Below are 25,274 nucleotides of genomic sequence, written 5' to 3' on the forward strand. Positions count from 1 at the left end.
TTCAAGTATTATCACATGGATGGAATACAACCATTATGACTTAGACTAACAAGGTGAAGCAGGAAATAAAAAGTTCTTGGCATCTGGGTAAAGTATCAGCTACAACACTATCTGCTGGTTTATAGAACGGCACTAGATAGCTGAAGGATATTTCTCCCAATTAGTAGTAAAGAGGGTGGAGAGAATCGGGAAACAAAACAAGTACTGGGAGAATCAAGTCTTTGCCTTAATACGATTCAACTCCTACAGGATAGGCTGACATATTACAGAATTTACACTTGAATGAATGAAATTCCTTATTAGCCAAGCAAAGTGAGGCTCTACACTCAGCATGATGGCATTTCTTTGCTTCACTGTACGTAAGGTGATCATGTTGGAACACAACATCTGATCATTTCCAAAATTTCAGGGAGTGGAGAGAACCTTAGTGATTTTTGGGGAAAACTGGAAAACCAGAAAATCTCAGCTTAGAGGAAAATCAGACTACCTGGTGCTGCAGGCAACGGAATCTCTGCTGCTGCCTACACATATGAGAGGCAGCAGCATAACTTGCTGTATGGGAAGACTGAGTAGCTAGGAGGCTAACAGACATGAAAGCCTGGAAGATAGGATTTTTCAGAGGGGGGGGGAGCAGGTGGGGACTAGGGCATGGAGGGGGAAGCAGACACCTGAAGGCAAGTGGGTGGGTGATAAAGTGGAGCTGGGAATGGGAGGGAAGCAGGCATTCTGGAGGGGTGTGTTGGAGGGGAACAGTGGTCGTGGTGAGGAAGCAGGGATCGGGAGGTGGGAGTGGTGTGGTGATGAAGAAACAAGGACCCAGAGAAGGGGGTGAGGTCCAAGAGAGTCAGTGGCTGGGTTTGGGAGGGGAAAGCAGAGACTATTTATAATGAACCCAGTATTAAATCAGCACACTCTCCACAAATACTGGAAAGAGAAGGACAATGTGTGCATGTGTGTTGACTCCTAGCCAGGACTTGACAGCAAGGGTAAACGGGGTGTTGGTGGGGAATGGGAATGAACTTCTGAGGTTGGATGGGAGAGAGAAGTTTATTGAATCATAGAATATCAGTGTTGGAAGGGACCTCAGGAGGTCATTTAGTCCAACCCCCTGCTCAAAGCAGGACCAATCCCCAACTAAATCATCCCAGCCAAGGCTTTGTCAAGCCTGACCTTAAAAACCTCTAAGGAAGGAGATTCCACCACCGTCCTAGGTAACCCATTCCAGTGCTTCACCACCCTCCTAGTGAAAAAGTTTTTCCTAATATCTAACCTAAACCTCCCCCACTGCAACTTGAGACCATTACTCCTTGTTCTGTCATCTGGTACCACTGAAAACAGTCTAGATCCATCCTCTTTGGAACCCCCTTTCAGGTAGTTGAAAGCAGCTACCAAATCCCCCCTCATTCGTCTCTTCTGCAGACTAAACAATCCCAGTTCTCTCAGCCTCTCCTCATAACTCATGTGCTCCAGCCCCCTAATCATTTTTGTTGCTCTCCACTGGACTCTTTCCAATTTTTCCACATCCTTCTTGTAGTGTGGGGCACAAAACTGACACAGTACTCCAGATGAGGCCTCAACAATGTCGAATAGAGGGGAATGATCATGTACCTCAATCTGCTGGCAATGCCCCTACTTATACAGCCCAACATGCCGCTAGCCTTCTTGGCAACAAGAGCACACTGTTGATTCATATCCAGCTTCTCGTCCACTGTAACCCCTAGGTCCTTTTCTGCAGATTAACTTCTGCAGAAGTTAATGAGTCACTGGAGGATAAAAGGACAAAGCAGCTCTGAGTGCAGCCATTTGGGGAGTATCTTTAACCTCTCCTGACTTCCATCTCTGTCCCTCAGTCCCTGTTACACTTCTCCCACTCAAGCCCTATACACAACCTCCCTACCATTCAATTGTTGCAGATAGAGGAATCTTTCATTACTGTCTACCTATCACAGCAACAGCTGAATATGGTGCCCACATTCACTGGGTGTACAGGTCGGTCTACAGAAGCAAAAAAGAGTGCAACAATCTAGTTGCAACAATTAACAACCACCAACACATACCTGTACCATAGTAGGTTCTGCATGGGTAATAGCAACCCTTTGCTTCTTCTGGCAATTCTCCAGGAATGCTATGTAAATGGAGGTAGGTAGAAATTCTGCTAGCTTGAATTGCCACTAAATTACCACCAATACCTGAAACAGAAAAAGAAATGACATCTTTCACTGATTCTTCTCAGACAGATAACAATTTATCAAACTTATCAACTGCTATTACGCCCATCACACAGGTACAAAGGTCAAAAAGTGAAAACATCTTCATCATGAAATTTATTATTCTGCTTCTATTCAGGCCAACACTAAACACAATGTGACTGGAAGACTCAGAATAAAATTGAACTCAGCTCTTGCCCAGATTTGATTTGCATAGATTTTTAAGGCCAGAAGGGACCGATATGATCATCTAGTCTGACCTCTTGCACAATGTAGGCCATAGAACCTCAGCCAGTAATTCCTATATCAAGCCCATAACTTCAGTTTAAGCTATAGCACATCTCTTTAAAAAGATATCCGGTCTTCATTTAAAGACTAAATTGCTTTTGGAACCAATGCAAGAGAGCCATGATACCCTTAGAAGCATGAGAGGACTGCATGCTGGTGAGGCAGTTTAATGGTTGCAGAATTCTATGGTCAGATAATTCTTACTATTTATCTGCTGGAGGCCTGGATTCAAGAATTTTAGATCTACCATCTTAATAATTGTCTTTGATATTATCCATCTTTAGATAATTTGGAAAAATTTAATATAATTTTGTTTGATTATTATAAATATCTTAATGTATTGAGGCAGCTGATGAGAGTGGTATTTATTGTGGAGGCTCTGGACAATAGTTAAAGAGCTAAGGACACCACAAAGGGAAAAATATGAGAAAAACCTCTTGTCTTCAAAAAACACAATCTAATCTAGGACCATATGCACCAAATGTCTTAATATAATCAGATAGTTACTGCACAGCTTTGCTACTGGGCAGGAATTGAGGAATTGTTTGGCTGCATTAACTGTGCATATCCGTACTTTAAAATGTTTGGAATTCTTTTAAGTGAAATCTTAATGCTGAATTTCCAGTACTTGGTTTAGAGATGAAGACAACAACTCTAAATTTTTTCATCCTTAAGTTCTTTCAGACTTAACACTATTTTAATGTAGTTATTTTTGTCTTGGAATACGGTCAGGATATCAATACTGAACCTAGACTCTCGAGGTCCTTAGGCAGCATACTTAGCTGCTGAACCATGACAGAGCACTTAACCACTGCCCTGAACCAACAGACTTAGTGCTAAAGGCCTACAGAGCCACAGCAACCAAACCCCAGGCCTCTGATTGGATGGACAGGTAGCACTCTCATTGGGAGCCTGGATTATACAAAGGCCCTAAGAGGAAGCTGTCTGAGCAACAAACCATTGCCTGCTTACTGCTGCCTAGATTGCCTCACCTGACCCTGCCTTGCTGCCTCACCCTACTTTGTCTGATGCCACTTTGTTGCCATGCTGCCCTGCCCTACCTTGCCTCTCTAACCTGCTAACCCAGTCCCTTGGATTGGATCTTCCAGTTACTGACCTCTGTGAGAACTCCAGCCATTGCCCCGGACTGCCGCTGATACCAATCAACCTCTTGGCTAACCAACCACCTGCACACACTTTACTTCTTTGGACTGGCCCATGGCTGGCCTCTGTAAGATTATTCTGAACTTAATTTTATTATTCACATTTTGCCAAAATATTTTAAAATAGAACACATTTGAAGTTAAGCCACGATATATATGAACAGTGTACAGTGTATATATATTGGCAGTATAAAGCAAAGTAGCTGCACCATACCAGTATAATGCCACATTTCTATTAAACAATTCTGGTGTTAATAAACCACAAGAGCATAGCCTCAAAATGGTAAATAGTTTTTTAAAAAGACGTATTCTGAAATAAATCTATAGAAATAAGAGTCATAGGAAAGAAAATGACTTCTTCTGAAATTAAATAAAGAGCCTCAAAATGTTTGGATAGCATTCAAAACTAAGATGTTTCTTTGAAGCTCTAGATTCAAATAATAGTTTGTAAGCAAACAACAAAAAATGTAGATAATGTTCACAACTCTGATAGGAAGATAGATGTTATGTCAGCCTAGAGATAGACGAGACAAGACACAACAGAAAACTGAGCTGCAATTAGTCAGTCAGAAATGTTCTTATTTCCCTAATTCCAGATTTCTGTTAATGGGATTCCACAAGGACACATCCAAAGGGAGGGTAGGTTTTTTTGGTTTTGTTTTTCAATCAGGCTATTACTGCTGAATCCACTTGGAAGGAGACAAACTATTTCTTTAAGGAATCTATAGAACTTCTGAGCAGATTTAGGAATTTGATTTCTAGAGTTAGGCCAGTTCCATAATCTGCTGAGCAGAGGAGTGAATAAGCAAAGTTACTCCCTTGTCTGCCCTCATCCATGAACAAGGAAAGCCCTGCAAAATTCTTCTTTTCTTACATTCACATTTCATTACAAAGAAAAAAGTTTCTTGCAATGTAATTCCAAATTTATGGAGAAACCCCTTCTGGGGGTCCCTGAGGCATACAATGCTGGCTTGGAGCTTGAGGCTATTTCCCCATTTTTGGAGGAGCCAGTAGAAATCAAGGGGTGAAAAAGAAAATGAGAACCTGAAGAGAATTACATCTTTAGAGGCTAAAGATTTTGCTGTAGAAATGTTAAGGGCTGAAGAAAGCTTATCTCTGGAGACCACATGAAGAGCTGGGAAACCCTCCGGAAATATTTATAGACACCTTTTTAGTGGGAGCAGGAGAGGAACATCTGAAGACATTGTGTGTTCGGAGAGGCTGCATAAGACTTCAAAATCTCCTCCCCTGCCTGCCATCTTGAAGATTGTGGTGAATAAAAATCTAAGCTAACCTTTGAAAGGCAGTTCTAACTTGCTGCTTCTAGAGATGTAACATCCAGTGTGACACAGGAAATGGATATAAAGAACTTCCTGAAAGGTATAAAATCTTGCATTGTGATTGTTTGCCTCCTGCTTCACCAAATTTATTAAGAATAAAAAGTAATAGAGGGTCTGAACCTCTGTCCCTAATTAGTAACAATGGAAAATGAGAAAGGCCAAAGTGAATATTGAGAAAAATGACCTTCTGCCTCTTTGGAAGGATAATACACAGCTGACTAGGGTATAGACATGCAGACTGGTCTGTGAAATGTGGTCTAAGATGTTAAGCCTTTGAAAAATGGCTATTTATCATCATCAAGTGTCTTTGCATCCTCCATGAGCCATGTTTTAGAGGAAAACAGAAAATTGGTTTGAAAGAGGAGACAGTGGCCCTTGATTAAGGGAAATCTAGTAGAGACCTGTTTTGTTTTGTTTTGTTTTTTGCCTTCCTCAGCATGGGGCTTGAGTCACTTGCTAGTTTGAACTAGAGTAAATAGTGGATTCTCTGTAACTTAAAGTCTTTAAATCAATATTGGATAACTTCAGTAACTCAGCCAGAGATTATGAGTCTATTACAGGAGTGAGTGGGTAAGCTTCTGTGGCCAGCAATGTGCAGGTCAGACTAGATGATCATATGGTCCCTTCTGGCCTTAAAGTCTGAGTCTATAAATTGACACAGTCCCCCAAGACAACGAAAAGAGCAAAGATAAGGTATCCAGTTATCAAAGAAAGCTAACAGTATGGCCAAAGTGGTTAGACAGAGGAGACTGTTTTCAAAAAAAGTAAGCTGTTCACTTTTCTGTTTTCTCTGTAAGTAAGCTGAGAATGTCTTATCTTGTTAACTTCTGAGAAAGGCAAAACTAGATGTTAAAGTAATTCTTTTCTTTTAATACTATGTTCTCTGTTTTTAAATAAATCTTGCTAAGATGACTGATGTATAGTTAATTTTATGCAGAGAACTCTGTAAACTCTAAGGAAGAGGTGGGCAAACTATGGCCTGCGGGTCACATCCAGCCCGTGGGACCGTCCTGCCCAGCCCTTGAGCTCCTGGCCTCTCCCCTACTGTCCCCGCTCCCTCCACTGCCATGCGGACAGCGCTCTGGGCGGCAGGGTTGCACGCTCCTGCTGAGCAGCATGGCAGCATGTCTGGCTCTGGCCGGGCAGCGCGGCTGCCAGACATGCTGCTCTGAACGGCATGGTAAGAGGTTGGGGGGTTGGATAAGGGGGCGGAGCTCCTGGGGGGCAGTCAGGGGACAGGGAGTGGTTGGATGGGCGGAGGTTCTGGGGGGTGGTCAGGGGATGGGGAACGTGTTGGGGGGAAGGTTTGGATAAGCGTGGGAGTCTCAGGGGGTGGGGGTGTGGATAGGGGTCGGAGGATGGGCAACAGGAGTGGTTGGATAGGTGTGGGTCCCGGGGGGCCTGTCAGGGGGTGGGGGTGTGTATAGGGGTTGGGGCAGTCAGGGAACTGGGAGCAGGGGGGTTGGATAAGGGGTGGGGTTCTGGGGGGCGGTTGAGGCAGGGGTCCCAGGAGGGTGTGCTTAGGGGACAAGGAGCGAGGGGGGTTGGATGGGTCAGGGTTCTGAGGGGGGCAATTAGGGGAGTGGGAGAGTCAGATGTGGGGAGGGGCCAGGCTGTTTGGGGAAGCACAGCCTTCACTACCAGGCCCTCCATACAGTTTTGCAACCCAAATGTGGCCCTTGGGTCAAAAAGTTTGCCCACCCCTGCTCTAAGGAGAAGTACTGAAGAAGTTTCTGGAACCTACACACCTCCTCCTCAGTCTTGATCAAGGGACCTGGACAAAGGTGTTGTATCCCAGCAGCTTGTGTTGTCATTAGGCTTCAGGCAAACACAAGGGGAGAAGCTGATGGACTAAACAGGACATGAGAGGTGGGGGTTTTGGTCACAAAGTCTTTTCAATCTGAGCATGTGGGCAAGACTCACCAGCCAGCACCCAGGAAAGAATCTGAGTTACTACAGAGAATTCTTTCCTGGGTGCTGGCTGGTGAGTCTTGCCCAGATGCTCAGGGTTTAGCTGATCGCCATATTTGAGGTCGGAAAGAAATTTTCCTCCAGGGCAGATTGGCAGAAGCCCTGGGGTTTTTTTTTGCCTTCCTCTGCAGCATGGGGCATGGGTCACTTGCTGGAGGATTCTCTGCACCTTGAGGTCTTTAAACCATGATTTGAGGACTTCAATAACTCAGACATAGGTTAGGGGTTTGTTATAGGAGTGGGTGAGTGAGATTCTGTGGCCTGCATTGTGCAGGAGGTCAGACTAGATGATCATAATGGTTCCTTCTGACTTAAAGTCTATGAGTCTATTCTCCAGTCATATGGTACAACCCCTGAGTTTACAGATTCATTAAAAATTCTTGCTAATGGGCTTGCAATTTCATGTGCCAGTTCTTTTAATATTCTTGGATGAAGATTATCTGGGCCCCCCGATTTAGTCCCATTAAGCTGTTCGAGTTTGGTTTCTACCTCGAATGTGGTAATATCTACCTCCATATCCTTATTCTCATTTGTCATCCTACCATTCTCCCTAAGCTCCTCATTAGCCTCATTAAAGACTGAGGCAAAGTATTTGTTTAGATATTGGGCCATGCCTAGATTATCCTTAAACTCCACTCCATCCTCAGTGTTTAGCGGTCCCACTTATTCTTTCTTTGTTTTCTTCTTATTTATATTGCTATAGAACCTTTTACTATTGATTTTAATTCCCTTTGCAAGGTCCAACTCTACATGGCTTTTGGCCTTTCTCACTTTATCCCTACATGTTCTGACCTCAATAGGGTAGCTTTCCTTGCTAATCCCTCCCATCTTCCACTCCTTGTAGGCTTTCTGCTTTTTCTTAAATCACCTCTCTGAGATGCTTGCTCATCCAGCTTGGTCTACACTTCCTGCCTATGAATTTTTTCCCCTTTCTTGGGATGCAGGCTTCTGATAGTTTCTGCAACTTTGACTTGAAGTAATTCCAGGCCTCCTCTGCCTTTAGAGCCACGAGTTCTTCAGTCCAATCCACTTCCCTACCTAATTTCCTTAATTCTTTAAAGTTAACCCTTTTGAAATCAAAAACCCTAATCCCAGATCTATTTTTGTTTATCTTTCCATCTAGTTTGAACTGAATTAGCTCATGATCACTCGAACCAAGGTTGTCCCCTACAACCATTTCTTTTATGAGGTCCTCACTACTCACCAAAACTAAATCTAAAATGGCATCCCCTCTTCTTGGTTCTTCAACTACTTGGTGAAGGAATCCATCAGCTATCGCATCCAGGAAAATCTGAGCCCTATGATTATTACTAGCACTTGTCCTCCAGTCTATATCTGGGAAGTTAAAGTCTCCCATGAGCACACAATTCCCATTAGCGTTTACTTCATTAAAAACATTAAAGAGGTCTCTATCCATATGCAAATCGGATCCTGGCGGTCTGTAGCACACCCCAAGCACTATCCCAGGGAAGGCTCTAGTAGCTTTCTTTCCCAATGCGATTTTTTTCCCCAGACAGACAGACTCTGTCTTATCCATTCCATCACTTATTTCCTTACAGTCTACCTCATCATTGATATACAATGCTACTTCACCACCTTTGCCTTTATTTCTGTCTTTCCTAAACAGCACATACCCTTCAATACCTGTACTCCAGTCATGATTACTATTCCACCATGTTTCTGTTATCTATATAATATCCAGTTTCACTTCCTGCACCAGTAGCTCGAGTTCCTCCATTTTGTTACCTAGGTGCCTCGCATTATTGTACAAACATCTTAATTTTTGCCATTTGGCTTCACTGACATTCTTTACCCAATTAGGCACAGACATTCTACCACCAGTATCACCTATTAGACCAGTATCTACAGTACCCTTCCTCTTTATGTCCATTCTCATACCCACGGCTGTATCCTTTCTTACTTCGTTTTCTTCCCTCTCAATGTTAAATTCCAGCCTGGAGATTACCTGGACATCTCCCAACCATCTCCCCCAAATTCCTAGTTTAAAGCTCTCTTAATCAGTTGTGCCAGCCTCCATCTTAGAAGTCTATTTCCCTTCTTACTCAGGAGAAGTCCATCCCGAGAGAACAATCCTCTGTCCATGAATGCCTCTCAGTGGCCATACATCCCAAAGCCCTCCTTATAGCATCACTGTCTGAGCCATCTGTTGATCACCATAATCTTGTCACACCTTTGTCGCCCTTCTCTAGGACAGGCAGAATCCCACTGAAGATCACCTGAGCCTCGATTTCCTTAAGCGTCTTCCCCAGCCTAGCATAGTCCCCCTTGATACGTTCCAGCAAGAATCTAGCTGTATCATTTGTTCCCACATGGAGGACAATCAGTGGATTCTTTCCCGCTCCCGTTAGGATCCTCTTCAGCCTTAGGTCCACATCCCATATCTTAGCACCTGGCAGACAGCACACCCTTCTGTTCTCCAGATCAGCTCTGGTTACAGGCCTGTCTATTCTTCTCAGGAAGGAGTCCCCAATCACGTAGACCTGCCTTTTCCTGGCGATGGTTCAATTCTCTGGCCTATCCCCCATTCCCTCTGGCTGTAAGTCCTCACAATTCCTGTTGTCCCTTGCAATCCTCTGCAATCCATCCCGTATCCTCCTGGGGCTCATATTTGGTGTTATCTCCATTGACTCTTCCCCTCTTCCTATAGGACTAGCTGTTCTTTTCTTCTTCCTTGCCCTCTCACCTTCAGCGACCACCTGATTTTCCAACTCCGAAAACCTGTTCCTGAGCTCTATTTCTCCTTCACTAGCCCGTCTTTTCCTCTGCCTGGTTCTCTTAGTCACATGCTTCCACTGTCCACTTTCCTCACCCAGCAATCTCCCCTCAGAGTTCTTTGGTCCTGCTTCCATCTGCAAGTGTGAGCTTTTCCCTTCAGCCTCCTCATGTCTTTGCTCCATCATCTGCTCGAACCCCCTTCTAAAATCAACCAGAGTTTCCACCTGCAACTCCAATCCTCAGATCTTTCCTTCCATCAGCTCTATCAGGCGGCACTTCATGCAGACAAAACTCTTTTGAGGTACCCCCTTCCAGGATCATGTACATGCTGCAGCTTCCACATCCAGTCATCTTCATTGTGTCTTCCACTGCTGCCTCTGTATCTGTCATAGCCTTCCCACCTAAAACTTGTTAGTCTGGGAAACACAAACCAAACCAAAACACCACCACTCACAGCAAAACAAACCCCCAACGGGCACCAGAACACTGGAAGAACACCACCCACTCCCTTCGCTAGCTTGTCTATTCCTCTGCCTAGCTCTCTTAGTCTTCCCCACAAAGCCCCCTTGCAAACTCCCCTGTTTACAGCCCTGTTTGCTGGCTCCTATGCCGCTGCAGCTTGTCTGGTGATCAGCCAGTCATATTTATTAGTTCTGAAAATATTTCAGATTTAATTATCTAAATTCTCATCAGCTACAGAGTTAAGGATTTTTAAGTTATTCATACCTTAAGAGTATCAATGCCAAATGGAAAGGTATTTTTCTGGAGTAATATTCAATTTGTTTCTTCTCATAGCTGCTTTTTTTTTTTTTTTTTTTTTTTTTACCATGCCCATGAAATTACCCAGGCAATACCAGACTAATTACATCACTGAGGGTAGCAGAAAAGCATTAAAAGATATAATTCTGTAGATTAACAACATTAGAAAAACAACAGGTTGTCAATTCACCGAATTACTGGTGTGAATCCTTAGCTTTTGAATGAACTCCTTTTAAGTGCCTAAGGAAGCCCTGTAATTGATAGCATTAAGAAATGAACTGCAGGCATGCCTATGGACTGCTTCAAAGCACAAATTTATGTTTATTTTATATCAGAAATATGTTTCCTGAAAAAAAAAGTTACTCTCATCATGCTATAGCCTTCCAGTTATTATAAAGACTAATTTTGCTAGTTTCCTTTTATTCACATGGGAACCATAATATATAATGACATTTTCTTTGAAAGTAAAATCTTAAAAATTGACTTGTATCCCTCACAGCAAAGCAGATCTGCTTAACTTCTGCATAAGAATACTAAACTGTCACTAAGGATAACAGAAGTTAAGCTCTCTAGTAGACAAGGATGCCATCCCTGACTTCATTATTTAAAAAACTACCAAAAAACCCTGTCACTTCACTGAAACATTTTAGAATTAAAAGACAACTCCATTCCTTAGGATAAATATTTCTACAGAACAGTTGTCAGCCTTGTTCATTGTCATTTAACAAACACTCTCAACACATAAGACCCTGTCCATGGTACAGCCAAAATCATGCCAGTTATATCTATAAATATGGTTGCAAACATAATTTCAGTGTCTAGTACTGGAAATAATTTTTTCTGAGAACTGTATTAAAGGAGCTTTGCTACAGACTACACTGAGTTAGTCTGTTAGCTTGGCTATATAACATGGATATAACATTTCTCAAAGAAAAACCACCTGTCCTAATGTATCATGGAAACAATGTTATGTCTTGGCTACGCTATGGTTAAATATGCTTGTTAATTGCATAGTTCAGGGGTCGGCAACCTTTCAGAAGTGGTGTGCCAAGTCTTCATTTATTCACTTAATTTAAGCTTTCGCGTGCCAATAATACATTTTAATGTTTTTAGAAGGTCTCTTTCTATAAGTCTATAATATATAACTAAACTATTGTTGTATGTAAAGTAAATAAGGCTTTTAAAATGTTTAAGAAGCATCATTTAAAAATTAAATTAAAATGCAGAGCTCCCCAGACCCAGGCAGTGTGAGTGCCACTGAAAATCAGCTTGCGTGCCGCCTTTGGCACACGTGCCATAGGTTGCCTACCCCTGGCATAGTTCTAAGTATTTGAGGTGTTTAAAGTATACGTAATATGTTGTACTAATATATATTTGCCCATCTTCAGACTCACTGTATTTGATTACAAAAAAATAAGTTGCTCCACAACACTATATATGTGTGTGTGTGTGTGTAAGAGAGAGAATTATATATTTTTGCATCAACCCATCATCTTCATTTTATTGTGCACGTGCACAGTCAGAGATTATGTTAAAAGAATATTAAGTTGTGAAGTCAAGCACTCAGCCAGCCCCAAGTCCCCCCCCCCCACAAAAAACTCCTGGTCCAATCTGTCTCTCACCCTTCCCCAACTCCAGTCATTTCCCACATTTGTCTGCCCCCCCTCACTGGCCTCTTGTTCCAGTCTCTTTGCCCAGCTAGTCCCAGTTCTTCCCATGTGCCACAGCTTCTCATCAGATTTGCTCTTCTCCCTACCCACCTCACTGATTCCCAATTATAGTCTGCTTGCCTAACAAGTCCAAGTTCCCTGAGCTCCTCTTTCAATCTCAGTCTGACCCTCCACATCAACTGCTTCTCAGTTCCCCCCAGCCGTCTTGCTCAACCAGTTCCTGTCTCCCAGTCCCAACCCCTCAGGTCCCAGTCGCAGTTTTTCCTCCCCTTCTGTCTTGCAGCCTCCACTCTCAGTCTTCCTCCATCCCCAACCACTGTGGCCCCTTCTCCTAATCTACTCCTTCATCTTCCCTCACCCTGGTCTAGCTCTTAGCTCCCTGTATCTGAGTCAGGCACCCTCTTCTTCCATGCTGCCTGGGCACCAGCTGCAGGGAATGGGGTGGGGATATTGAGAGCACAAGGGAGATAGTCTCTCTGTTCTCTCTCAGTTCTGGTGTCCAGTCCCACCCAGCCCACAGTAGCTAAGAGCTGAAAGTTCAGGGAAAGTCCTGCTGAGCCTCTGTACCCTAGGAATGGACATGTGTGGTTGCTGTGTGGAGATGGTGCATGCACAGTCACCAGAGTTCCATAGGAACAGCAAAAGGTACATACCTGACACAAACATTACCCCTCTGCCAAATTTCAAATCCCTTCTCTAAAGTATGGAAATCTATAACTTCTCAATAGCAATTTTAAAATATTTTAACATTTTAATAAAATATTTATTCCCCCCCCCCGCCCAACATATTCTCTAAAATGGCTGAACTGTTTTGTTTGAAACTTTCCAAAACTTTGAAGCCACAGACAGACACTTGGCATGGAAAGTTTCAGCTGAAATGGTTTACATTTGGCAATGTTGTAAACAGTTGAAAACAGAGTCTTATAAAGGGAAGAGTTGGGTAATCTTAATGTATATACCTCCCTCCTTCAAGGGTCTGATCCTACAAGCTGCTGAGCATCACCTGCAAGTCAATGGGAGTTGAGGCCATTTAGCAATTGACAGAAGACATTCAGCATATTGTAGAATCTGACTCCACCTGTACAAAGATGTTCAATATTTTTAAAGTTTCCAGTTGTGTGCACATCTCCCCAACTCAATACGTCTAATCAAATACTGATGACTTTTGCTATAGCAAGGCTGCAGTAACTTTTTAATCTACAATTTGAGAAATAAGTTATATGTACATTGTTACAATGAATTCCCAAAACATATACCTCTTATAGGTGGAGCTGGTTCGCATTATGATACAGTCTTTAACACGATCACATACTATTTCTTCCATCGGCCCCCCTCCCTGCCTCATTCAGTGCACAGGATGAATTGTGGTCACCAACTGAGCAACTATTCAATATTTCATTTTATTCTCATTGTCCAGAGTGTAGCACACTATTAAAAATCTTAAATGTATACAGCATTATTAATTTCCTCATGGGCTTTTCTAAGGTACTCATCACTATAGTATCTGAATGCCTAACAAACACTCATGAATTTATTTTCACAACACCCCATGAAGTGAGGTAGTTGTGTTATTCCCATTTTACAGATGGCACAGAAAGATTAAGGTTAAGAGTGTCCAGTAATTTTGGATGCCTAATTTGAGACACCTAGGACCATATTTTTCAGAGTACTTAGCACGATATAGCAATTAATATGTTCAAAGCACAGCTCCCATTGACTTCAGTTTCAGCTGTGAATGCTCAGGACTTCTGCAGATCAGACTGCAGGGTCTCCAACTGGATATCCAGAAAAAAATAAGGTGCTGTACACTCAATTAATGGCAACCTGTGGAAAGTCTAGTTCAAATGCCTTACCCAGGTGCTTGGGCTCCAGTCCGAGCCCTAGAACCCTCCCACCTCACAAGGTTCCAGAGCTTGGGCTCCAGCCCAAGCCTGAAAGTCTACACAGCAGTGAAACAGTGCTGGAGACCTAGCTCTGCAAGCCTGAGTTTGCTGGCACAGGCCAGCCTCAGGCTTTTCTTTGCCTACCTGCTCTCATTTGTGGCGCCTAGTGCCACAGTGGCCCCCAGCATCCAAGAGAAGAAATTGCAAGGAAAAATTTGCTCAGCCCCTGCAGGCCTGGGATGGAACATGCCAGGTAATTTTGTGGACACAGCACATTTGCAGTCTGGCCAGCTTATAGGAGCTGTATGGGGATGAGGCATACTCAATGCAGATGGAGCCTTCAGAATGTTTAGCTGCAGAACTTTAACAAATTTTTATAGAACATGTACTGAGATTTTCAGACGGTTATTAACTTGACAAAATTTGAGCAGATTTCAAACAGGGACAGCAAAAGGCACATCTCTGACACTCGAACAACTCCCTCATCAAATGCTGAGTTCCTGCACCACAGCATGGAGGTGCTAGAACATCTCAGTGAAATCACTGTAAAATATTTCTAATATGGGCAAAATAAATAAATAAATAAAAATACTCCCCTTGCTTCAGAAATGGGCAAACCATTTTAGCTGAAACTTTCCAAAACAGATATGCCTAAAGCAGACACCTGGCAAGGAAAATTTCAGTCTAATGGCTAAAATTGGGCAAAGTTACAGGCAACTGAAAACAGAGCCTTATAATGGGAAGCATTAGTCAACCTTAACTACTGGTGTACCTATCAGCTCTGCCTATAATATCAGTTAGTATCAGTAGGCAGTAATGTACAATTCACTCCAACTTTTCTCCTTCTAGAAGCAACTTAATATTTACGATACTTAGATGAACAATATTTTACATTTTCAATACTATCTATGAACATTTCTAAGCTAAGAGTTAACCAATCACAGGGTATGAGAGGTATTATAGTCATACCTACTATATAGTTTGTGCAACAGGCCAAAATCAACACAGTAAGGAGAGAATGTGATTTTGGGTATAAAATATAAGGTCTGAGGAAATTCTGATCTCTGAGCAGTGATTTTAATCAACACAGTCCACAGTTCCAAGCAATGAATTGTGCTGATTAGTCCATCTGGCATTCTGCCAAATAGTCTGATTTCTCATGCAGTTTTTATAATAAAAATAACATCCAGGACATAAAGAGGAGAAAAATATTCTCCATTACAATAGTCAATGCAGCTCCACAACTCTATAACAAGGGACACCACTAACAAAATATAACCAAATTATTTCTCCAAAACTTCAAATTGAAATACTGCCATGGAGATCTGACCAATGATTTCATCAACTTACATTTTATAGAACTGACGTGCTTAGATTAGCTCCCTTATTTGCTTTAGTACCTACATGCATTGTCCTTTCTTACAAATTTCTTGTCTTCAGAGATGCATGTTGTATGCATTTGTATTAAAAGTAAAGTGTTCTGGGGAAAACAGGCAGAATTAGATAAACTATTAAGTTCCCCAATACAGCTGCCTTTCCAGAAAAGATTTTGAGCACAACACTGTGTAAGCAAGTTATTACTTTTTTATAGGAACAATATATAAAATGGACAAAATATCTACATATACATGGCTGTTATATATAAAATCACTTCTAAACCTCACCTATTTCCAAAACACTAGATTATGTTTTGTTTAAGAATTATACCAAAACCTAAACATAAAGTAGCTATTTCCATTAGCTGCACCTTACTTTATGTCTGCAGCACAGTCTGAAGCAAATTGTTCAGACTGTTATTATCTTCCTTATGTTATTATATTATAATTATATTATTTTTGGCAAATACTTATAATGAGGTACCAGGGTTACCAGCCCTTTAAAGCTGGTAAGGAAATCCTTCAGGGTCAGCACTACTACATTGGGGGGGCGGGGTTGTGGGAAAAGTCTTATGAGACAGGGACTGAGCATGAAGAAGGGTCCTGGAAGCATTTTGGGATTTTGAGGGAGAAACTCCCAGCTGCTGTCCTTGTTTGGGGCCCAAGATAAGAATTCCAAGTGTATGGAAGGCTGGAAATCCTCTCAGCAGGGCTGATTCAGGTGGTGCTGTGCATACCCATACAGTCTCTCTCTTGCACCATACTGAGGGAGCAGGGTAAGCTAGCAGTTTTAGGTTTAACTTATTTGGGCCTGCCATAAGACAGACTTTGAAGCAGAGTCAGACTTTCTGATGAGGGGCCCTGCCATCTTCAGAAAAAACACAAGAGAAGAAAAGTCTCTGGTAGGGGAAGTTTGTGGGAGGTTTTTTGTTTTTGATTGATCAGCAACAGTAATATTTCAAAAGCTACCTATTAGGTAGTCCACACTTAGGATCTTTGATAGTTAATAAGGTATATGCAGATATGTTTATGTAAAAGGATTTTCTCAATTCCAGTTTTATACTTTACACTGACAACAGCAATAATCAAGAGGCACCAGACCAACTATGAAGCACAGGAGAGCCTACATCGAATGAAGGAAATTACTTTACCTGTAATTTCCTCTTTCAGAAGGCATATTATAATATAGCCACACTCTTAGCCAGGTGTTCTCACACTGGGGGTCAAGACCCCTCAGAGGGTCGCAAGCTGTCAGCCTCCATCCCAAACCCCGCTGCACCTCCAGCATTTATAATAGTGTTAAATATTTTAAGTGTTTTTAATATACAAGGGAGGTCACACTCAGGGGCTTGCTGTGTGAAAGGGGTCACCAGTACAAAAGTTTGAGAACCACTACTCTTTGCTTTCTGTGTCCCATATGTGAATAGCAGAAATTCCCTTAGCTATAGAATTTGAGGGTAGCCACGCATATACCCTCTCAGCAAATATTATGTTCTCCACTGCTTGGTTAAGAGGGAGGAGGGGAAACCAGCAGCCCTTGGTGAACAGTAGTAGTCATTATTTATTTATTTATTTATTTTTGAGGAAGAGGTAGAAAGTTTTAAGGAACATATTCCCTCAACTCTTTGGGGAAGTGGATGAGAGAGAATCAATGAACCTAATAACTTCAGGAGAACAAGAATTATACATAACCTTTTTCTGAAGGGAGATGTTATAACAGACTCACTCTTAGCAATTAAAAAGCTCTATGAAGTTCAATCACTACTCAGAGGATGTTAAAAAGGGGAAAAGTAAATGAAGGTTTCACACAGTCAACTTGTGCGAAGGTACCATTTTAAATAGAAGCATAGTTTTACTTAGATGGCCGTAGCCTTTAAAAGACATTTAATGGGATGCCACCCTTGATACACACAATGGTGGTGTATCAACCCACCTAGTATGTGTCCACAATACCACTGTGGACACATTCTTGGATGCTGAATTCAGAATCAGAGAAATTTGGAAATCCACTTTTTATTTTACTATTTTGGACCAACTCCCTGCCAGTGCATCTCAGATATAGGTTGCCATTTTGACACCATGAAAGCTTGTGTGACCCACTACAGTGAGACAAGAGAATCCACCAAGGTGATATAAAGGAAATGCATCAGTTGGGTTCTATAAACATTGGGATGCACTCAAAAGCAAGTTGCACCTTTTGGGAAACTGCACCTCTGCCAACAGACCCCTCATCTGCAAGATCCCACAATGATCAATTCTATTTCTGGTCCTCTTCAATAACTTCACACAGCTACTAGGGAGAGTAGGGTAAGAGGACACACACTCAAGTGCCAGCAGTATGAATGCCAACTGCTCTAGTTATCCTTCACGATATATGACTATATCACTACTGCCAAGATGGCTCAGTGCTTGGACAAGATCAACCTAGGGATGCAGAACATCTGGCTGAATCTGAACCCAAGCAAGACAAAGGTGATGATGTGAGCAAAGGAAATCCAGGTGGAGAAGTTGGCTGCCATTGTGCAGTCTCTGTTGCTTGCAGGTACCCACCCACCAATTGGTCAATTCAGTCTGCAGTTTAAATAGGTTCCTGGATTAATTTACTGACATTAAGCTCTCACATAGCAGCATCTACAAGTATTTTCTACCACCTCTGGTTGACTAGGCTAACTCAGTTTCATCTTAGTGGATGATTACATGGCCTCAATTATACATGCCTTCCTTACCTCCTGGATGGACTAAAACGCAATATACCTGAGCAAAAAGCCATCAGCCCTTAGGAATCACCAACTCCACACCAAATTCACAATGTAGCTGCACACCTCCTCAGCAACGCAGGCTACCGTGAGCACATCAGATCTGTCCTCCGCTCTCTACACTGACTTCCAATAAAATGTTGACTCAAATTCAAGGTCTTGGTCCTTAGTCTGGGCCAAGGATATCTAAAAGACTGCCTAACAGTCTGGGATGATGACCCTGGTCAACAACTCTGCTCCTCAGCCAGATTCAAACTTTCTACCACAAAGTAAAGGTAGTCTCTGCAGGTAACAGCCTTCTCAGTGTTTGGTCCCAAAGTATGGAATGAGCTCCAACAGGAACTAAGAGTTACCACCTACCTTATCAACTTCCACTCAAAGTGGTATAAGAACCTATCTACAATGGAATTTATCTGTTTCAATGGCTATGCTGAAACTACTGACTGCGGCAAATCTTTCCAGCTAAATCCCAATCTTTTCAAGAACTATCTGTCCTGAACTAGTGAAGAAGAAAAGGGGACTTTAAGATCTAGTGGTTTAGTTGGACAGCAACCAAGTGAAAATGTCTCATAGCATGATGAGACTTTTGTCGATATAGGTATGGTGAAACCTCCCGTGAAATCTAAAATTTCTTGCATTCTTGTAGGTAAAAATGTGGTTTTGAGCCCAAACCCTCAATATCTGGATTCCTATACACTCCCAGTATCCCAGGTGAGCAAGCAGGTACTTGGATAGTTAGTATGGACTCAGACGGCTATGGCACCTCAGAGGTGATGCTGTCACATCCTTCAAATTCTTTCAAAGAGAAGAAGCCTGTGATGCATTCAAGGCCCAGAAAAGGGGAAAGCATAGGTTACGATTATATCAAGGTACAACATGACTTCTTTTCACCTCACTTTAACACAGGTGTCATCAACTGAAAAAATTGGAATCTCCCCAATTACACTTTGTTTAGCTTGGAAGCTCAACTGCAGGAAAACTCAGTTCACATTGCACATCTGGAGTACTGGATGCTCAAGACTCAGAGATTGACTGAAATGAGAACATTGATGCCTAATGCCTTTGCAATACTAATTTAAACCATCATTGGTTTCTTGTCAGGCCAATGTTTCTCCTTAATGAACACTGATTTGCCAAAGGAGGGAAACTGACACAAAAACCTTTGCCAAATCCTCCTCACGATACACGAGAGGTTGCCATGGGGACCTATTGGCCTTTCTTCTTCGTGTGCTTTTGAAACATTGACGGAGGTTGTCCTGGCAACCACTGTCAGCAGCTCTTTAGTATTTCTGCCCGGTGTAGGGACACATTAGTGGAGGGACTCATCTGTGGCAGTCTTGATGCAGTGTTTCACTTCAGCGCAAGGATGTAACTAAGACAAATATATTGCCTGTTCTCCACCTCACCATTTCAAAATCAACTACTGTTCTACACAGATAGTTGGAAGTATTCCATCAGTACTTTTGCAAAGATTGTGAAAGCTTGATGAAGCTGGATGTTAGTTCTTTGACATAAGACTTTCACTTGGCACAAAGCTGTCTGCAAGGAGACTCTTAAATGTTGTTATACTGATCAGAATTCTAGCTGATAGTCCAGTTGCCTCAAAGCCTTCAGCTATTATAGTTTCTTGCCACTATGGTAAGCTGTGGGTGCCTTATAAAGCTCTGTCATCTCTGGTGCTTATTAATTCCAGGATCTTGTTGCATAAAGCTCCAGAATCAAGAAGCTTGTCAGCCACACATCACAGGAAAAACAATTAAGGCCAAGATTTTCAGAAGTGATGTGATTTTGGATGCCCAACTTGAAAAACCTTTAAAAAGAACTGGTTTTTAGAAAAATGCTGAGCAATGATCCTCTGAAAGTCAGCTCCCTTGAAAGTATCAAGCAGGGGAGCCAGTTGAGGCACTACTATTGTCTCTTCTGAAAACCCTGGCTTAAGTGGTTTGAGGAATGGTAAATTCAGAACTAACACTTATAACTAATGCATCAGAGAACATCTCCACCATCAATGGTTAAAAACAAGAAACAAAGGGCTGTCGGTTCCACAAACATGGAAGGAGCATACTACCTGGTAGTGGTACCTGAGTGTTTAGCTTCCCTAACAGTTTATGGAACCAATTCCTCCCAATCTTTGGTCAAAGATAGCTCAGGTCTGCTGACCCTCACAGAATGCTGCAAGGCATACTAATTTGGGACTTTGAGGAGTAAGGGGAACTAAAATTCAGGTGGGTAGTTGTGTTAAAGGTAGAGTTTTTTGGGGAGTTAGGAAGGGAATGTTAATGGGTTAGATACTGATTTTCACTTGTTTGTTAATTCAAAGGCATCTAGAGTTCATCTACACTAGAAATGGTACAGCAGCACAGCTGCAGCGCTGTAGCATAAACACTAAAATGACAGAAAGGGTTTGTCCATTGCCAGTGTTCCCTCTAAGTGGCACACCTGTGTGGCCATACAACAGTCCATCAAGTGCTGCACACTTGATTATTAGTTGCGCACATTCTCAGCAATGACGATGTTCAGGTGCCCTTCCCCCACTGCCACGCTGCTCCTGCCCTCTGCCTTGGAACTCCTCGCCAGCTGCTCCTGGGAGCCTCCTGCCTGCTGTGCAGAGTGGGGAGGGAGAAGGGAGGGGCACTGATGTCAGGGTGTCCCCGTCCTCCCCCCATGTACCCTATCTCCGCAAAGCAGTGGAGGTGAGGGGGGAACAGCGCTAGGGAGTGAGACAGAGCTGCTGGCGGCTGCTGCTTTGTCTGAACAAGCTTTCAGACTGGTGAGTGTTGCTCTGCTTAAAGTGATAGCGCAGTCTCACACACACATACACACTCACTCTCTCTCTCTCTCTCTCTCACACACACACACACACACACACACACACACAGTCTGTCTCTCTCTCACACACTCACGAATACACACACACACTCTCTCTCTCGCTCTCTCTCACACAGAGTCTCTTTTACACTCACCTCCCAACAAAAACTTCTATTATTGTTTTTGTTGTTACTTCTTGGTACTTCCTGCAATGCACATATATGCTCTATAATTTTATTCGTTAAAAGTGCTGATTTTTTTTTGACTGGTCTGTGCATTTCATAATTTTATTTCTCTCTTATGCTTAAATTTAATTCTTTGAGTAGTGAGTTCTAAAATGCCTAACCTGTCCTGGCTGGAGTAATTATCCCTATGATAACTTCTTAAAAATATATATTATATCTAGGGTTTTAATTTCTACTGGTGGCGCACATCCACACATTATCTCAATATTGGTGCACATACAAAAATTCATTCCGCACATGGATGAAAAAATTAGAGGAAACATTATCCATTGCTGTAGTAAATCCACCTCTCTGAGAAGAATTCTTCCATCAACCTAGAGGTGTCTATACCAGGGTTTAGGTTGGCTTAATTACATTGCACAGAGCGTGAAATTTTTCACAGCCCTGAGCGATGTAGTTAAGCTGACCTAACTTTGCAGTGTAGACCAGCTCTAAGAGTCTTAGGCTCCCTTTTGTATATTTTTATGAATGGAAATGAGCAGAGATTTATCACAATATTTATATTTAGAGAAAGTATCTTTATACCTTTCACACTTGCTACACAGTAAACAGAAAACCTACTGCAAATAAGAAAGTCCCGTGTCTAATTTCTACGTGAGATCTTTTTGCACACTGCAAAGTAGACCAATGAAGAATAAATCAGAACTAGAAAACAAATATATTTCTTACAAGTAGAGCCTACGTATAGTACAAATCTGCGGATATCCGCATCCACAGACCATGTCTGTGGATCACAGATTGGATTCGGATACAAATTTTGTACCTGTGCAGGGCTTGACTTACAAGACATTTTATTTTAAAAAAATAGTGTATTATGCTGACAAATTAATCCAACATTCCACATCTATGCTTAAAGAATTAATTCAGAGACAGGAATTTAGGAAATATCCACATATAATTCATGGACCTAATTAATGTTCACAAATATATATCTGCATGGCTGCAAAATGTTTGATTTGTACATGCAGTTGCACATACACCTCTACCTGATATAACATCGCCCGATATAATGCGGGTTCACATATAACATGGTAAAGCTCCGACACACTGCTCTGAGCAGCGTGTTAAGGGTGCCGGACCAGGCCGGGGCTGAGGGGTTTAATAAGGGGTAGACGGTCTTGGGGGCAGGAGCTGTGGGAGGGCACTTTTGGGGGCCCTGCAGTCCCAGAGTGGCCCGGGGGATTAGCGGGGGTCCGGGAGCAGCCTGCTCTGCTTCCCTTGCCCCGGCCCCAGCAGGGTCACTCGGGGGAGGGGGTTTGGGGGAAGGGATCCCCCCCCTGCGCTCACCAGCAGCGGCGGAAGCGGAGCAGCCTGGCCCCAGCCCGCTCCACTCCGCCAGCTCCCAGCCGCAGCGCTCCGCTTCCCACCGCAGGTGAGTACGGGGGGCGTCATTTCCCCAACCTCCACGCACTCACCTGCGGCAGGAAGCAGAGCGACGCGGCCCCAGCCCGGTCCACTCTGCCACCTCCCAGCCGCGGCGCTCCACTTCCTGCCACCGGTGAGTGCGGAGGGCGTCCTTTCCCCAAACTCCCCGCACTCACCAGCGGCAGGAAGTGGAGCGCCGCAGCTGGGAGCTAGCAGAGTGGAGCGGGCTGGGGCCGCCTTGTTCCGCTTCCTGCCGCCGGTGAGTGCGGGGGGCATCCTTTCCCCAACTGCCCCGCACTCACCGGCGGTGGGAAGCGGAGCAGCCCAGCCCCAACCAGCTTCACTCCGCCAGCTCCCAGCCGTGGCGCTACACTTCCCACTGCAGGTGAGTGCAGGACCTTTCCCCAGCCACCCCCCAGTTGGGGCCGGGACAAGGAAAGCGGAGCAGGCTGGGGCCGCGTCGCTCCGCTTCCTGCCGCAGGTGAGTCCGGGAGGGCATCCTTTCCCCAACCTCCCCTATTTACCGGCAATGGGAAGCAGAGCGCCGCAGCTGGGAGGCAGCAGAGTGGAGCGGACTGGGGCCGGGCTGCGCTGCTTCCCGCTGCTGCCGGCGAGTGCCTGTCAGGGGGCAGGGAGGGGTGGATAGGGGTCAGAGCAGTCAGGGGACAGGGGGGTTGGGTAGGGGGTGAGGTCCTGGGGGTGATTACGGAGGGGGGTCTCTGGAGGGGGCAGTCAGGGAACAAGGAACGGGGGATGGGGGGCGCAAAGTATGTTTGATATAACGCGGTTTCTTGAGGACCGCTTTATATCGGGGTAGAGGTGTATAGGCAAGCATATGAACCAACACCCAACTTGCTCTATGATTTCTATATTTTGCCTGCATAATTACCACTTAATACTTGCACCTGCATATTTTGGAGACTGTTTTTGAAAATTTGCCCCATATGTCCAAGAGAAAACCCTTGAAGAATTACATCTTGGTATCCTATATTTAACAGTCACCATAATTTAAAAACAGTATTTGAATATGTTTTCTTTCAACTTTCCCCCTTTCTTACACAAACTTTAAATATGTACTACTAGCCTCCTGTTTTCTCTCTCTCTCACACATGCACTTCGATGTTTCTGGTACATAAGACCAGGAGTCACTGCTACTATTTTAAATTACCCTGTTTCTGATACCAAAGTAACAACTTAAAATTAATGTAGTAGATACCCACCCACTGCAGCTGAACTTTAGTGTAATAATCTTTTATAAAACATGTATAGAGACTTGTTGATATTTATTATAAAATAATCCTATTACAGCCTTACCATTGATTACTGGAGTATAAACAACAATCCCAACCAAATTAGGATCAGAAACAGTTGTGTCCAGAATAAGGCCACCAATGCTGAAAAATATAAAGTACAACATTTAGAACAAAGCAAACAGGTGCACCAATATTTATTTTTCAAATTCTATCAGTCAGTCTTTAAGTATTCAAAATTCTTAGTAACACTTGTTCAAAAAGTGACCTGAAAATGTTCTATGCTTGGTTGCTCTCTCACTGTCCCTTCTGCCCGCCTTTTTTAGGAAAGTTTGAGCATACAGTTCCACTGCTCCTGAGGAGATTATTAGTGAAAAACACAGTTTTATCAATGCTCCTTTTAAAAACAGTTTTTGCACCTGAGAGGTTTGAAATAGGAACCTGATATTTGGAAGAGGGAGGTACTGATGTCAAAAAGGTGCCTTTCAATGTCCTTGTGAAAATCCTTTCAGATTTAGCAGATTTATAAATCATGGAGAATTACTATTTTAACATATACATTAGAATTACCAGCATTGTTTATTATTTGTATTATAGGACTGCCTAGAGGCAGAGATGGAGATCAGCACCATACAAACATAGCATAAGACAGCCCCTGCCCAGTCCGAGTACTTGTCCCTTTATTTTCTGAATGCTCCAGTCACAGTCCACATGCTCCCAAAACAAGCTGCACCTCCTCCACTGTAAGCATTCAATACACAGATCTCTAGTTACAAACAAGATATAGACAAAAACAGATCCTCTCTTCTGACCTGAGCACTATATCCCTGGCAAATTTTAAGTTCCTGCAGAGCTGTCAAGCATTTGGCCCATAGGCCAGTCTTTCCTCCAGCCTTCAATTCCCTCTTCATAAACATCCAGCCCATAATTGCTGCTGCTCCTCCTCTCTCCCGCCATTTCTTTTTGTTCTGTTCAGCTCAGGCTTTGTCTTCACTCTTAATAAAGATGAGCTTTTTTTACCTTGAGGTAATAAACGTGTAGAACTATCCCAAGGTAAAAGTACAGTGAAGACCTGGCGCTTAAATTTTACCCATCAGCTAAACAGCCCTATACCCCTGCTAGCAGTTCACCTTGGCTAGGCTTACCCAAGATGCAATCACACCTTCAACCACAGTACAGACATACCCAAGAGCCTAAAAACACACAAACAACCCCAATCTTGCTGAATGTTACCACCTCTTCACCCTTGTCCAGGGGAATCCTTCTGAGACATTGTCTTTACTTACCCTTCACTAAGCCTTGGAGACTACTGTCATGCATACCAGTGGTTCTCAACCTGTAGTCCGCAGACCCTTGAGGGTCCTCAGACTATGTCTAAGATTTCCAAAGGAGTCCACTCAAAAAATTTTAGGGGTCCACAAATGAAAACAAGTTGAGAACCACTGATGTATGCCACT

At 43.1% G+C, this 25,274-nt stretch overlaps 1 protein-coding gene across 3 annotated transcripts in view; it reads right to left on the minus strand.

The window, feature by feature from the left end:
* SLC41A2 (solute carrier family 41 member 2) overlaps positions 1–25,274 on the minus strand; it is a 94,025-nt gene that overhangs the window by 17,522 nt on the left and 51,229 nt on the right. For all 3 annotated transcript variants that reach the window (XM_039484617.1, XM_039484612.1, XM_039484623.1), the window contains 2 exons: positions 23,882–23,961; positions 2,058–2,189 (listed from right to left, as the gene is read on the minus strand). In XM_039484617.1, coding sequence (XP_039340551.1) covers positions 2,058–2,189; positions 23,882–23,961 — 212 coding nt within the window. The remainder of the gene's footprint in view (positions 1–2,057; positions 2,190–23,881; positions 23,962–25,274) is intronic.

Source organism: Mauremys reevesii, linkage group 1 (genome assembly GCF_016161935.1).
Source record: "Mauremys reevesii isolate NIE-2019 linkage group 1, ASM1616193v1, whole genome shotgun sequence".
NCBI classification, from domain to species: Eukaryota; Metazoa; Chordata; order Testudines; family Geoemydidae; genus Mauremys; species Mauremys reevesii.